The following is a 15,790-nucleotide window of genomic DNA, read 5'->3' as shown; positions in this document are numbered from 1 at the left end:
GACAGACAATGGTTTCCATCACAAGTTAAATATACTAATTTTGTCAGAATATACAAGTCCATTTTAAAGATCAACAAAATTGATAGGTGAGATTAGGTTGATGAAACAATGAAAACTTAAAAATATATATTTCAGATTCAGCACAACAGATTATGAGGCAGATTTTGAGGTGATGAAACAATTTTTATGAAAAATAAACTGCAAACTTAGAAATAAATTATTATTATATATATAAATAAAATAATTCTTAAAAGTTATTTAAAAATTATAAAATATATAATATAATTATATAATATATAATTTATATAATATATATAATTATAATTATATATGTTATATAAATAATTAATTATTATTAATTATTTTATAATTTATTATATATATAATATATTATAATTTTAATAATATGCATATCTAATGTAAATTATAACTTAATTTACCTGATGAAAGCAGTAGTGATGATGATTTGCAATCATTCAAAAATTCTAATAAAAAATTTGTAACTACAGTCAAAAAATTAATGCCATACACTTGATTTCCAATAATACTCTCAGTCTCAGGAAAAACTGTTAAATTTGGATGAATATTAAATTGATCTTTGATAGGTGAATTCAAACCACCATTCCTATAAAATGGATTACAATTAGTTTCTATTGATTTATTGGAGTGTAACAAGTTTCTTTCACTGATTGAATCATTTTCACTAGTCAGAGTCGCTTCTAAAAAGGCTTCTAGCTTCAACAATATTGCAATCTTTCTTCTTGTCATTGCTTTAGATATATTTTTCATTGAAATTTCAATAATATTTTCTAATACTTTACTACAAGTTCTTGTTGTTAAAGATGGAAAATATTTCAGTAGTAAATCAAGAAAATTTAGAGAATCATCTTGAATACTACTAATAATGTGTGTAGCTGTACAATTCAAATATGATTTTAAAGTGCTAAAAAAAGGAGCAATACGATCAGGAGTACAATGTTTAAATATTACTTCCAATGTTTTTAATGTCAATTTTCTCATAACATCATCTTTATCAATAATTGTTTCAGTTATTTTTTCAACTAGGACAGAAAGTGAAGCAATTATAATTTCAGGGTGATCAGAAAGCAATTCTTTTAATCCTGTAAAAGCTTCAATTCGAACAGAAGAGTTGTGATGTCTTAGACGAATCAATAATTCCTGAAAAAATTAAAAGTTTACCATTAATTAGTAGTAATAACTTTCTGAAACAAAAACATTTATAATTTATAAAATTTATTTTTATTAATTAAGAATGTAAATATGTAGTGGATATTATACAGAAGTGAATAAAAAGAATTTTGATCACATGACAGTTCATGTGATCACTGAGGTTGCCACACTCCTTACAAGATACAAGCTCCTAACTTTTGGTAATAGTTGCTGCCCTGTAATGCACAACTACCACCCGGAGAAGCCTAATATTACTGTTAGAAATTTGTTAAAACTATGAATGTGGTGCTGTTAATTTACTATTCTAAATACCACTGTGAGAACTCTCCAAGTTGGATAATCTCCAAGATTTAAGCTGTGTACAGTTTGGTAGTGTGGCAACTCTCCAGGTAGCACATTTCAGATGTTAAAATGTTTTGCCTGACTGTCACCTTATAATTGTTAATAGCACTTAAAATTTGACATTCAATTAAAAGTGGATTATCAATAAAGAAATAACAAGTAACAAACACACACTGCTGTGATTCCAGTTTTCCCTTTTCTGAAAATATCTATGTTTTTAAAACTGCTGCTACACCATGAAACAAGGTGTGTAATAGTGGACATTCTTACATTATTTGCATGCTATGCAGGACAGCAAAGTAACTTTAGACTATCTTGTAATGAAGCTGCAGTAACCCGTCTAAATGACCAAAATTGCTTGTATTGACTTCTCTACTACCCATTTCATTTTATTAGTTTTATTTTGTAACATATGTATATTAATTTCTTAAAATAATATACAGTCAAATTTGATTTATTCAAATTGTGGATAAATCAAAACTAATATTCCTCCTGAAATTTGCATTTGAATTACTGTTAACAAAAGTTAATTCAAAATTTTTAAGTTAAATTTAGATAATTGAAAATTTTGAATTTAAATAACATGACTTTCAGTTTGCATCAGAAGTTCATATACAGTGGGTATTTGGTTAACGACTGTGTTCGTTATACGAATTGTTTGTTAACCGATTATCAATTGACCATAGATTTTTATGGGAATTTGATTAATCCATTCTGAATACCCCAAAAATAAAAAAAATTATATGCTTTCTTACCACATTTATTTATATGTAATAATAAAAACACATATATACACAGTCTTTCATTTTTATCAGTCATGTTTTTTTCTGTTTTTGGGGCATTAAAGAATCTGTCCTATGTTGACTGCTTTTCTCTTTTCTTCAAGATTTTTCAGAAGTAATTAATAGAATTGTTGTTGTAGAGATCCCTAAGCCTATTAACCTCAATCTGGTTTGAATGCCATTCTAAGACAGTTGTTCTGACATCCTTCCACTTCTTCTTCAAAAGATCTTTAATAGTAGATATCAGCATTAAACCTCTTTTTCTGAAGAAAACATATTTCGCTGTCTTTCTTGGCATTCTTCTGTCATCAGATCAGTTGCAGGTTCCATTATGAGCTCTTCAATGTTCTTTATTTCTCAGATGTAACTTCTTTAGCTGCTTGAGTCTTCTTGATTATACTGTATCTTTTTTAGATAAGATTGAACTACAACCTACTGTAGACCTATTCAAGCTATACTGCCAGCAACATCAGGCATCTTCTGCCCACTCTCTACCTTTGCTATTATACTCACACCTTTTGAAAATAAAACATGACACAAAACTTAACGAGTGTCCACCCAACAGTTTCGCAAATACTATAAAAAGTTCTTTGTCAGAAAAATAAAAGGCTGGAATTACACGGAAGAGTTTCAAAGTTTGGAGGAATACTATCTGATCAATATATACCGAGTTGAGTGTCAATGTCGACGTCTCCTGTGCTCAAAGTTTCAAATTGTTGCCTGGTGACAAGGGAGGACCATTATTTTACATCACTTCTTGTGTTTGCTCTGTGAGGTGTTCGTTGTCCAAACAAAAATTTTTCGCTGAAGTGTTCGTTATCCAATTTGTTTGTAGTCCAAATTTGGTTCGTTAACCAATCACCCAGTGTATAGTTAATCGGGGCCTCCTGTCCCTGAAGTTTCCATATCTGGTCTCATCTTTCATCTATCTAACTCTGTTCTCAAGATTAAGACAAATGAACAGAGACAGACAGACAGATGGACATTAGTGGGAATTTATAGATCTATAATTTTTTCAAATTTCAGCTGAATTATAACTTTTCAGAAAAAACTATCTAGAAAACCACATTTACAATCTAATATTTATTTAGATACATTTTGATGTACTTAGTATTCTTATAAGAATATATTATTTTCATTATCATTATAACAAATATAACTATTATCATATATAAATAAATAATCTTACTGTCACATTTGATTTATGAGGTGTAGAAAGTTCTGTCTTTGGCTTTTCTGTTTCTTTTATAAATATTTTTTTAGTTTTGAAACTAGTGTCTGTAACATTGGTATTTTTTTTCAATGAACGTCCCACTTTAAATTTAACTTTCTGAAAATCAACATTTTTCTTTTTTGCCATTTTATTCGATTTTCCTGAAAAAATATAATATTTATTAATAAAAATTATATCTAGTAACTAAAACAAACATTAAAACAGTATTTCATTTAGAACCTTATATAAAATTGATTTCTTTGTACACATAAAACAACTAGGAAATAAAAACATTAAATAATAAATGGAGAAAACACTGAGATCGGCATTATATGTGAATATAACACCGATCTCAGTGTTTTCTCCATTTTATTATACAGTATTTGGTGTGAAAATCATCCCATTGATCATTAAAACATTAAATGAAAAACTTTATTTGTTCTATTAAATTATTTTTTTATCTGACACAATATAAGATTTCATTAACAAATTCACAAATTTACTATATAAAACTGAAAAACTGGGCTGTCTCTGTCATGGTATGCCAAAAACAGCACTAGGGACACCCCTAGCTATTATTTAAATTAACCTTTCAGCAGTGGGAGAGTCAGGTATGGTTCTATCCCTTAGTAGTGGAGAATATACCTGGAAAATTTTTAAAGTATTTTTTCATGCAATTTTTTTCATTTCCGTTTCAGAAAAAATATTTGTAAACAGTTATGTCTAGTAAAGAAAAGTCGTTTTTTATTGTTACATAATTCATTTTTTATGTGAATTTTTTTTTGCAGTAGTTTTTGGCAATACCTCCAAAACAATTTAGCGGATATATATGTCCCTCACCACTGCCACACGATCGCCCTCGATGTATATATACGTCCCTCACTGCTGAGTGGTTAACAATAAATTCAGTTTTTTGCATTTTTGACTGCATTTTAGTAGGGTATGCCATGAGAAATTTAGTACATTATTATTTTTATTTGTAATATGAATTTATTATTTATACAGTAATACCCCAAACTTACGCGATAGGTGGGACCGAGCAATAACTGCGTAAGTCAAATTTGCTTAAGTCGGGGTATAATTTCGCATATAAATACATACAAATTATTTTTAATTGAAGCCAGAGACTAAAGAAAACAATAATTTAGAAAAAAATGTTTAATAAAATCTTAGATAATACATATGTATAACAAATTATATTATTAAAATCATAAACCGAAGTTATTTTGATGTAGAAGGCTTCATAAAATCTAACAAATTCATCTGACAGCTCAAAGATTTTTTTTCTCCTGCAAAATTTCCTCGTAACATGCTAATAATTTTTTTTATTTCTCGTTTTGTAGAAGAAATGCGTTCTTCATTGGAGTCTATATTTTCTAAAATTTGTAACCACTTTTCAATTGAACTCAGGCCTTTTGTCAAGTTTTCACAGCTTCTAGAATTTTTTCTTTACCTTTTATAATTGTTCTGCCATTAATTCCAGTAGATCAAACTTCTTTGCCAATTCACAAATTTTCATTTTTGTATCAAAGTCTTTAATAATGTTAACTTTACATTCCAAAGATGACGTTTTTCTTTTCTTGTTTGATGCAGAAGAATCAGTTCTACTTCGTTTGGATGACATAGTAGAGTCTCTCAAGTCTCCGTAGATATAACAAACACAGAAATAAATAACACAAAATAAATTGTAGCTATGCGTCGATTCAGCACGGCATGTCCGAACATGTAAGCTGAACAATAGTGTGGGGGGAGTGAGTAATCAAGAGTTGTGTGGCGCTCAAATAAAAGACGAATCCATGAAATTTGAAAATCACGTAACTCCGGGTTCGCGTAAGTCAGGGTAGCGTAAGTCGAGGTATTACTGTACCACAGAATGACACTGCTGCTGCTAGAATGCCCACAAGGGGGCATCCCAGGCTACTAGTTGTTTAAGAAAATCATTAAAAGCGTTGATAATTGTAATTTTATCCAATCATTAACAAAATAAAAATTTTATAAAATTAAGTTTTTTACAATAAAATCACACTTTGTGAATAACATGTTCAGTAATGTTTTGGAGGTTTTTCTATTAATCTTACACAGTATAATCATGCACTGTATCTTCAAACTAATTAAAGAGAATGTCCAGTTGTAGAGCAGTAAAAGTTAGTGGGAGACAAAATAAATATTCTATTGCTAATGATCTCTGAAAAAGTTTAAGTCTCATTTACAGTGTGACAACAAATACCCGAACTTCTCTTCTTTTTCTTTAGCATTTACATTTTATTTGATTGCCAAACATAAAGCTTTAAATGGATGTGTTTCTGTTTGAATATGGTTATTGCTTTTCAAAGACTATTGGTCTTGTCACTAATAACCATAGGTTTCAGTGTGGAATATTCTCAGAATTGTACTGCCTGCAATATATGTTTCTTGAGAATTCCAGTACAGATGTTCCTAATCCTGCTTTTTGTGTTTGGGGCTTTGAGTGTCCATCTTAATATGCTTATCTTGTCAACATTAGTTACTACTCCTGTTATATGTTCCAACAATACCCATGCAATTCCCAAATCTTTCTTTCCTTGTTGGAAAATTTGGACATGCTCAATTTTTTGTAAAGGTAGTGAAATGAGTTATCTGGTACATGTGTAGTGAATTAGCATTCAACATTCTTGTCCAGAATGACCTGTCTTCAAAAAGAAAGCAGAATGTGTTAACAATAGTGAAGTTCCGGCCGACATTTTCATCTCTAAACCATGAACATCAAACGTCACTTACAAGATAGTGGCACTCGACATTTGATGCTCACATTTTAGAAATGAAAACATCAGCCACAACCTCGCTAATAGAGTCAAAAATGGAAATTTTACCGCCCTGCTTTGGGAGACAAATCCTGCACTCTTCCTCCGTAGGCAAAGACTTCTATCATGCGATTAACAGGAAAATTGACCAATTCTGCCTCACCGACTCACAAGATAATGAATCCGACTATCATCGTCACATTTGTGCTGGGACTTCCACTGCCATATTTACTATGGATACTCGTGCCTTCCGGCCTAATGAGAGTGACAGAGCTTTTACTAATCTTACCAATAAGAAGGCATCCAACCATGATTCCATCTCTCCTTAGTTAGCCAAGCATCTGTGGAGCCTTCTGCCTATGCATCTCACTAATATCTACACCTGTCTCTGGCATGGTATTTTTCCCAATTCTTGGAAGCATGCCATTATAGTGCCAATACCCAAACCTGGTAATCTGGAAGAAAGTCAGCCGATCTTTCTCTTGCCTGTCCTTGGCAAGGTGCTCAAGAGGCTAATCTCCAATAGGCTCCTGTGGCATCTTGAAAGAAACTCCTAGCTCCACAATGATCAATATGGCTTCTGTCCTCAATGCTCAGCGGCTGATGCCATCGAGAGAGTTATTACTTGCACAAATCAGTTGCTAAACAACCATAAATATGTGCTGGCCATCAGCCTAGACATTGCCAAGGTAGTCAACAGTGTCTGGTGGCCTTCAATTCTCCATAGCCTAAAACTGAAACGCTGTCCTGCTAACATCTACAAGCTCTTGACCGACTACTTAAACAACAGAACTGCTACTCTCCACTGTGGTAATCATACTATTCAGAGGAGGGTCATCCATAGTTGTCCACAGGGCTCTGTCATTGACCTGCTCCTGTGGAATATAGTCTTTGATGATTTCCTTCTTCAGAACTTCAGACAACATGCGATTGTTGCCTAAGCCAATGATGCTCTCGTCCTGCTGGAGGCCGCTCTAGAGCGGAACTTGAGGAGAAAGGCAATAGGATCCTGGATAACATTATGAACTGGGGCAACAATTTTAAGCTCAACTTTAATCCTTCCAAAACTTGCGGCATAATCTTCAACACTCCCGGCCAGCCTAATCTATACAAGAGAGTACCCACCATCAAGATGGGCGAGCAAAGCATCCAAATCAAGAAAACTCTCAAGTACTGTGGTCTTATCCTTGACCACAGTATTCTCTAGAATTCTCATATCTCTTACATCAGTGACCGCATTGGTAGGATTTTCAACGTCTTTGCCAGGATCACCAAACAGCGCTGGGGCCTCTCCACCAAGGCTCATAATGCCATCTACAATCAAATTTTTGTACCAATCATTTCCTACGCTTGTGGCAGCTGGGGGCAGGCTGTGCACAAGGTCCACATTAAATGTAAACTTACAGCAGCACAAAGGACAGCTCTTCTACACATTACCAGAGCCTACAGCACTATATCTAACATCTCCCTGCAGGTCCTGGCCAAAAAGGCTCCAATTGACAAACTCATCACTATGTACTCCAAGGTCTGGCATTTAAAATGGGGCCACAATATCATCACCACCAATTCTCCAATCACCCATGAGGATCTAGAGAAGAACGTCCCCTTCATCCAGTCTAGGCACCTGGCTACTCTGACATATTTCCAGTTTAACATCCCGATAAATCTGACCTAGACATATACACTGATGGTTCTAAAACCGATAACAAAGTGGGCTGCAGCTTTGTAGTTTTTCGTGATGGCACTGAGATCGCCTCAAAACGATAGTCTTGGTGAGCACTGCACCGTCTACCAGGCCGAGCTGCTTGCCATCAAGATGGCTGCCCTTTGGTCCAGCGAGCAGTACTACAATCAGAAGATTCGCATTATTACCAACAGTGCCTCAGCGATCACCCTTTTGAAGACTATAAACTTTCATCCTATTGCCAATGATATTTCAGACATTCTCAGCAGCTCCTCTTGCCATTACCACATCAATTGGACCAGGACCCACCATAGAGAATATGGCAATGAGAGAGCCGATGCTCTCACTAAGGAAGCATCATGCAACAACAACCTTCCCATTACTTATAATAAAATTAGCATTAATACCATCAAGACAATTCTCTGGAAGGACCTTATCTCGGACTGGCAACAGGACTGGAACGCCAATTCCAGCAGTATTACTCATGATTTCGTCCCTAATCTTGAGGAGTTCTTTAATTACAGATGGTATACTCCCGGCCATATGACTACAAAGATGTTCACTGGTCATGGAAGGTTCTTTGCCTACCTGGACCATTTCAAAAATACTAATAGCCCCTTGTGCCTATCTGCAACATCACCAATGGCAGCAGGCACTACATCCTCAGTTGTCCAATGCCGGAGCATGAAAGACTTAATCTCAGAATCCTCTGAGGCTCACAACTACAGTTGGCCTCCCCCCAATCTCAACTGTCTGCTTATGTATGAGGACACTTATCACGCTCTCTTCAACCTTTTCACGGCATATCTCAGGAATACCCATCCCAGGATTCTCCTAGTTTCATAGCTGGATTTCCCTGTGTCATCCTATGTTTCGTGTTTGTACTATATGTGCATTCATTGCTCGCTCTTTGCTGCACTTGCTTTGTATATAATCTCCTGTATCTTTCATTTTTGTTATTTTACTACCATTTTATATTTTTACTACTTCTGTACATATGCATTTTCCTTTGTATTTATTTTTCATGTATGTTTCATGTTTCATGTATTTTGTGTTATGTTATTGTATTTGTTACTTGTACTGTATCTCCCATCTTTTTCTGACACTGTTCTCATGCTTGTTTGTATTTTCCCGGTTATGTTATACGGCACCGGTCATGTACCCTTTGTATTTCTTGGTACCTTACAATAATTTCCTCTTCCATCTAATCCCCTATCTCCTCCCTCTTCTTTCCGCTTCTAACTCAGGGCTAAGTCCTTTGCTAGGATAAAGGACAGCCCTCTATTATCTTTGCAACCAGTTACACCAACCCTACCAGGCCTTACAATAAAAATGAATGAATGAATGAATGAATGTCCAGCTTTGGGAAAGTGACTGTCTACCTTCTAGCAGTGAGGCCCATGAATACCTGAAAGGGGAAACTAAAGGCAGATTGCATTTGCTTTAATTAGCTTTTTCAAGGCTAGTTTAGTGATGGTCTCCAGGCCACCACAAATGGGGGCATGAATTGTGCTTTCCCAGAGTGGAGAAGAGGAAGATCTCACATCAGAGCGAGAAGATGGATTCCATAGCTTTGCAAGTCAGCAAGGAGAGGGGCAGGATGCAAGAGTCATCGCTGCTAAACAAGTTCAAGAGGAACTTCAAATCTTACAGCAAACAAGATATCGAAGATAGGATCTAGAGATCACATCACCCAAATGGTGGTGTGGGAAAAGTTACAAAAATGGGAAAAGTTACAAAAATTATTGAAATATTGTCTGAGAGGGATGATTTACAGAAGATGGTTTCCAGCATAAAGGAACAGCTTGATGAGATAAAAGGCCAAGAAGAGAGAAGAGGAGGAAAAACATTTGCTCAGGCGGTTGCAAGTGCACCACTAGTCAACAAGATGGTTGAACCTACAGAGGTAGTTATAGTGCAACCTACAGAAGAAGATGGAGATGAAGAATGGACAAAGAGGATAATAAAGGAAAATATTAAACCTCATGTTCTGAAGATTGAAGTTAAAAGGCTGAGGAAGTTAAGAAATGGCACAGTGGCAATTGAGTTAGATAGAAAAGAAGACAAAATTAAGCTGAAGAAAGCAGTAGAGGCAATTCCAGGAATGTTGGCCAGGGAACCAAAAAAGAGCTTACCGAAAGTGATCATCCATGCTGTACGAAAGGAAATAGACAAAACAGATATCCCTAAGTATGTCTTTGAACAGAATGAGGATATATATGACTGTTATAAAGAGCTGAAAAAATATACTCAAGATTTTACTGTAAGGTTCCCTGGGAAACAGGAACAGACCAACTACCAGTTGGGTGGTGGATGTAAAGCCCAGTACACAAAATAGACTACTCAAGATCAGAAAACTAAATTTCAATGGGTAAGGTGCCCTGTGGAAGACTTTGTTCCGATTGTGCAATGTTTTCATTGCTGCAAAATGGGTCATTTTGCTCAAGATTGTACGCAAGAGACCCGGTCTGCAGTCAATGCAGCCAGGGGCACAGACATAGAGACTACCTGAATAAAAACACAATAAAGTTGTGCACCAATTGTAAAAATGAAAAACAAATAGATACAAGGCACAATGCCCTGAACAGAAAGTGCCCTATACTCTAAAACATAAAAGCAATAACTATAAGTAGAACAGATTATGGAGATGACAGAAATTGAGACCCTACAGGAGATTACAGTAGTGCAAGTGAATCTTCAAAAGGCTGTAATGGCCAACTCAGAGTTGAATAAATGGTTGGAGAGGGCAGACGTAGCACTAATACAGGAACTGTATTCAGTGCATGGCAAAGTGGCTTGCCTTAGTAGGAGGTTACATGTCCTCCAGGCCGATGAAGGGCGGCCATTGGCAGCAGTAGTTGTCTCTAACAATAATGTAGATATCCTATTTCATAAGGACATAAGCAATCAATACTGTGTCTGTTGTGAGATGATGGTATATAATCATAGGATCATTATAACAAGTTTATACCACTGGTTTGGAGATGAGATGACCGGAATGTATGAAAACATAGAGAAGATAATAGAAAAATTCTCAGGACAGGCCATTATCATAGGTGGAGATTTCAATGTTCATTCTCCAGTATGAGGAGGCTCATTGCAGGATTCAGAGGCAGATGAATTGATAAAATTCTTTTCAGAGCATGAACTGCACACAGTGAATGATCCCTTGTCTCCACCAACTTTTGTCAGACCATGAGGACAAAGCTGGATTGACCTTACGGTTTGCAATAACCGCAGTCTTGCATGGATAAATGATTGGGAAGTAAGGGCGGAAAGCTGCCTTAGTGACCACTCACCGATTTAATTTAAAATACAACTCCCAAAGATTAGTGAAAGAACAGAAGGAAGGAGATTCGATATTAATAGGACAAACTGGACAAGGTTTTCAACCCAGTGTACTAGAGAACTTAGTGAATTGCTTGAGAAGAATTGTTTGGAAAGAGAGGAGATAAAGGATCAAATGGACAATGTAATACAAAAGATAAATGAAATCTGTTAGGATTGCATTCCATTAATGGGAAAGGGAAAGCATTTGGTTCTTTGGTGGAACAGGGATCTAACCTTCATAAGGAGGAATAATAACAAACTAAGGAGAAGGTTCCAACACTGTCGGAACCCTGAGGGGAGAGAGAGGAGGAAGAGGAGTGCATATCTTCAGTTCAAGAAGCATTATAAGCAGAAGATCAAAGATTATAAGCTGAAATCATGGAGGAGCTATTGCAAAGAAAATTCTACCAATCCGTGGAATTTTATTTTCAAGTTAAGTACCGGAAAGTTAAAGACAAAGACTATTACTACTTCAATTAAGACCCCTACAGGGTATACCAATTCAATTGAACAAACAATATATTTTCTTCTGGAACAATTCTTTCCAGAGGACAGCATAACTGTCGATCAAGATGGACATAGACAAATCAGACAAGAGGTAGAAGAGAGGTATATAGAGGGGGACGACCCTCCTTTTACAACTGAAGAAATTCAAGAATGTATGAATAATATAAAGGCAAATAGGGCCCCTGATGATGACGGTATCGTCATTCAAATAGTTAAGGCAATTTGGGAGGCATGTCCTGAAGTTCCCCTTGCAGTTTATAATACATGTCTAAGGCATGGTGTTTTTCCAAAAAGGTGGAAGAGGGTGAGAGTTGTGATTATCCCAAAACCAGGTAAAAAGGATATGACGGACTCTGGTAGCTTTAGACCAATCAGTCTTCTGCTTGTAATGGGCACGGTCCTTGATGACCCAATGATTAAAAGGATAATATGGCATTGAGAACACGACAATAAGATAAATGAAGCCCAATTTGGCTTTAGAGCTCAACGAGCCACTGACGATGCAATAAACAAAGTGATTCAGGACATAAGAGAAATGCTACAGGAGACCAAGTATGCTGTGGCTATAAGCTTGGACATTAAAAAAGCTTTTGATAGTGCTTGGTGGCAGATTATTCTGCATCAATTAAAGATAAATCATTGTCCAAGGACTATTTTAATGAGAGGAAGACAAGGTATATTTCAAATTACATCAATGTTGAAAAGACACTGGAAAGAGGCTGCCCACAGGGCTTGAAGTACGAGTCAGGTTTTTGGATTATTCAATTTGACATCATTATATGTAAAATACTAAGCAGAGGGATTCGTTGTACGGCGTATGCCGAAGATATCATGGTGGTTTGCCCAGGTCATTCTCGTAGGCATATAGAGGTAGAATGCGGATGCTTATTGAAAGAAATCAACCAGTGGGGAAAAGAGAACAAACTGCTCTTCAATCCAAAGAAAACCAAAGCAATGGTATTTGCTAAGAACTTCTCATCAGTCCTATAGAAAAGGCCTCCAATCATTAAGATGGGAAGTGAAAAGATTGTAGTAGTAAAACACATGAAATACCTGGATATGACCATGGACAATAGGTTGAGTTGAAATGAGCATATAAAACAATTGAAGACAAAAAGCAATATTATATTCACTAAGCTAGCCCAGGTTACCAACAGCACCTGGGGGCTAAAAACAAGCTATACATCCACCAAAGCCGAATTATCGGGCTAGAGTCGGCTATAATAAATAAATAATTAATATGACAATTTGGCACTAGAGCTTGGCGTTAGGCGCCATCTCTTACTAAACTTAATAATTATAATTAAATTAAATAAATAATTTTAATAATATGGAACTGGAGGAAAGAAATCGGCCTGAAGTGGGACTCGAACCTGCAACTTCTGCTATCCGTGCAGACACGTTACCAGTTACGCTACCCGGACCTTCGGTCCGATCTCCTCCTCCAGTATATATAAGCTAACATGACGACCATCGACGGCCATTACAATGCCGACTGGGGACACATCAAGTGCCCACGTCCTCTCAAGGCACTCAACCGGCATTCCCATTACATGGGTTGCGATGGCCTGTTTGCGAAAGCCCAATAATTCGGTTTTGGTGGATGTATAGCTTTGTAACGGGTTAGTCGTTATTATAAAAACAGAAGCTATGGAAGCGATATATGACTTATACATAAAGTCCATACTACATAACCAAGTTACAATGTTAATATAAAAGATAGGAATTACAAACTGGATATTGACATTAGGATATTGGGATATACAAAAGGATATTGACACTATCCTTTTAATAAGTGATATATGTTTATAACGAGCATGACCTATGCAGCATCGGCCTGGAATGGTAAGGCCAACAATACTACTCAAAAGAAGTGTCTTCGGCAGGCACAAAGGACAGCACTTCTAAGGCCGATGAGAGGCTTTAGAACTACTTCTACCAAGGTACTCGTGGTCCTAGCAGGGAAGGCACCTATCGAACTACTGATTGAGAAAATGGCCAAGAGGTATTGGCTAAAGAAAAATGGGAAAATAACATGATAGATCTACCTATAGATCTAAGTAATTTTGAACGAGACGTTCCTGTCAAGTATCGCCACATCCAGCCAAGAGTGGTAGTGTTAATGTAATTACTGATAACCCAATTAGGATGGATATATACACAGACGGCTCCAAGTCAGAATCTGGGACCAGGGCCGGTTATGTTGTTTACGAATTCAACAAAGAAATTCATAATGACAAGTTTATGTTGGAGTCGTATTGCTCCAATTATCAGGCCAAGCTACTGGCCATTAATAAAGCAGTGGATTGGTGCATAGAAAACCGAAGGAATGAAAGAGTCTTTATTAATATGGACAGTCGGAGTGCTCTACAGGCCCTAACTGATAGGAGATCCACACATCAGCAAGTGTTCAGGATACAGACTAAGTTAAGGGAAAATGGTTTGATTGAGAAAATTCAATTCAAATGGGTCAGAGCACACACTGGTATTATAGGAAACTGAAAGAGCCGATCAACTGGCTAAAGAGGCGACAAACAGGAATGATAAGGTGTTTCACACTATCCCAAAATGTTGGGAAAAGAAGACACTTAGGGCTCAAACAATAGAAAAGTGGCAAGATATGTGGACAAATAGCACAAAAAGCTGTAAGACCTTCGAATTCCTTCCAAATGTAGAGAAAAGACTCTCCCATCTCAATTGGTTCAGGATAAAGCGGGAAGCAATGATATGTCTCTATGGGCATGACGGTCTAGGAGAATATAGAAGAAGATTTTACCTGAATGGCGAGAATACGTGTGTATGTGGAGAGGAGATAGTGATCTTCAATCACCTTCTGTACAAATGCATTCATTGACGTTGGAAAGGCATTACCTGGAATTGACTGCAAAAGAGAAAGGGATGCAATGGTCCTGTGGGATTTATCATTTAATCAGAAGGGAAAAAACATATAATCAACTCATCGACTTTCTAAGGAAGATATTAAAGATCAAAGTAGATCATATTCATTTGTAAAACAACTTCCTGAGCAAGTAGCTCAGTAGTTTGTAATTCCTATCTTTTATATTAACATTGTAACTTGGTTATGTAGTATGGACTTTATGTATAAAGTACCCCGTTATGCATTAGCGGTGCAGGGAGTCTGTTCCCCGAAAGGGGAAATGATGATTCCAAAATAAATAATGTCCTAATAAAGGACATAATGTCATAATGCTCTAATCCATATACACACGTCTTGTCTGCCCTTAAAATTATAAATAGCGTCACACTACACCCAGTTGCTGAAGAAATCAGAAGAATATGCTTGTCTCCCTGTACATATGTTGTCTCTTGGGTTCGTGCACACCAGGGAACTATAGGAAATGAAAGGGCGGATTTATTAGCCAAACAGGCTGCAAAAAACATCTCATTGCCAATCAATTATAATAAACTCAGCTGACACACACTACAAAGGTTTTTATGGGAGGATACAATACGTGCATTGCAAGATAAATGGAATGAAAACAGACATCACATTACTTATTAATTTATACCCGATATACAACAATTTTACGATTTAAGATGGTATTCACCAAATTACTATGTAACTCAAATGCTCTCCAATCATGGAAAATTTGCATGTTATCTTGCCAGGTTTACTAGTAGGACTTCAAATGAATGCCCTATGTGCCATATTATTGATGGTTTGAAACACTATTTGTTTGACTGTATTATGTTTGAGAGAGTAAGGCTAGAATTCAGATTAACATTAGAGGAGATTAAAGTGGATTGGCCTTGCCAGTTATCTGACATCTGGAGACAAAAATGTCTACAATGCATTCTTAAGATTTGCTAAACAAATTATCATTGTTACAAACCAACTTATTTATAAGTAGATTAGTTAGCTTATTATATTGATTATGCATTTTATTTATGGGTATAACTTTAAATCTGAGGTTAAATTGGAAAGGGTTAACACCTATGG

At 36.0% G+C, this 15,790-nt stretch overlaps 1 protein-coding gene across 1 annotated transcript in view; it reads right to left on the bottom strand.

Annotated features, from left to right (window-relative positions):
• Positions 1 to 15,790, bottom strand: part of LOC136978717 (testis-expressed protein 10) — a 58,441-nt gene that overhangs the window by 41,471 nt on the left and 1,180 nt on the right. The window contains exons 3-4 of the mRNA XM_067274504.1: positions 3,505 to 3,689; positions 441 to 1,179 (exon numbers count right to left, since the gene is read on the bottom strand). Of these exons, the coding sequence (XP_067130605.1) occupies positions 441 to 1,179; positions 3,505 to 3,675 (910 nt within the window). The 5' untranslated portion in view covers positions 3,676 to 3,689. The remainder of the gene's footprint in view (positions 1 to 440; positions 1,180 to 3,504; positions 3,690 to 15,790) is intronic.

This window comes from Centruroides vittatus, unplaced genomic scaffold (assembly GCF_030686945.1).
Source record: "Centruroides vittatus isolate TY-2023 unplaced genomic scaffold, ASM3068694v2 contig_549, whole genome shotgun sequence".
NCBI lineage: Eukaryota > Metazoa > Arthropoda > Arachnida > Scorpiones > Buthidae > Centruroides > Centruroides vittatus.
This window is presented reverse-complemented; position numbering and strand designations above follow the sequence as displayed.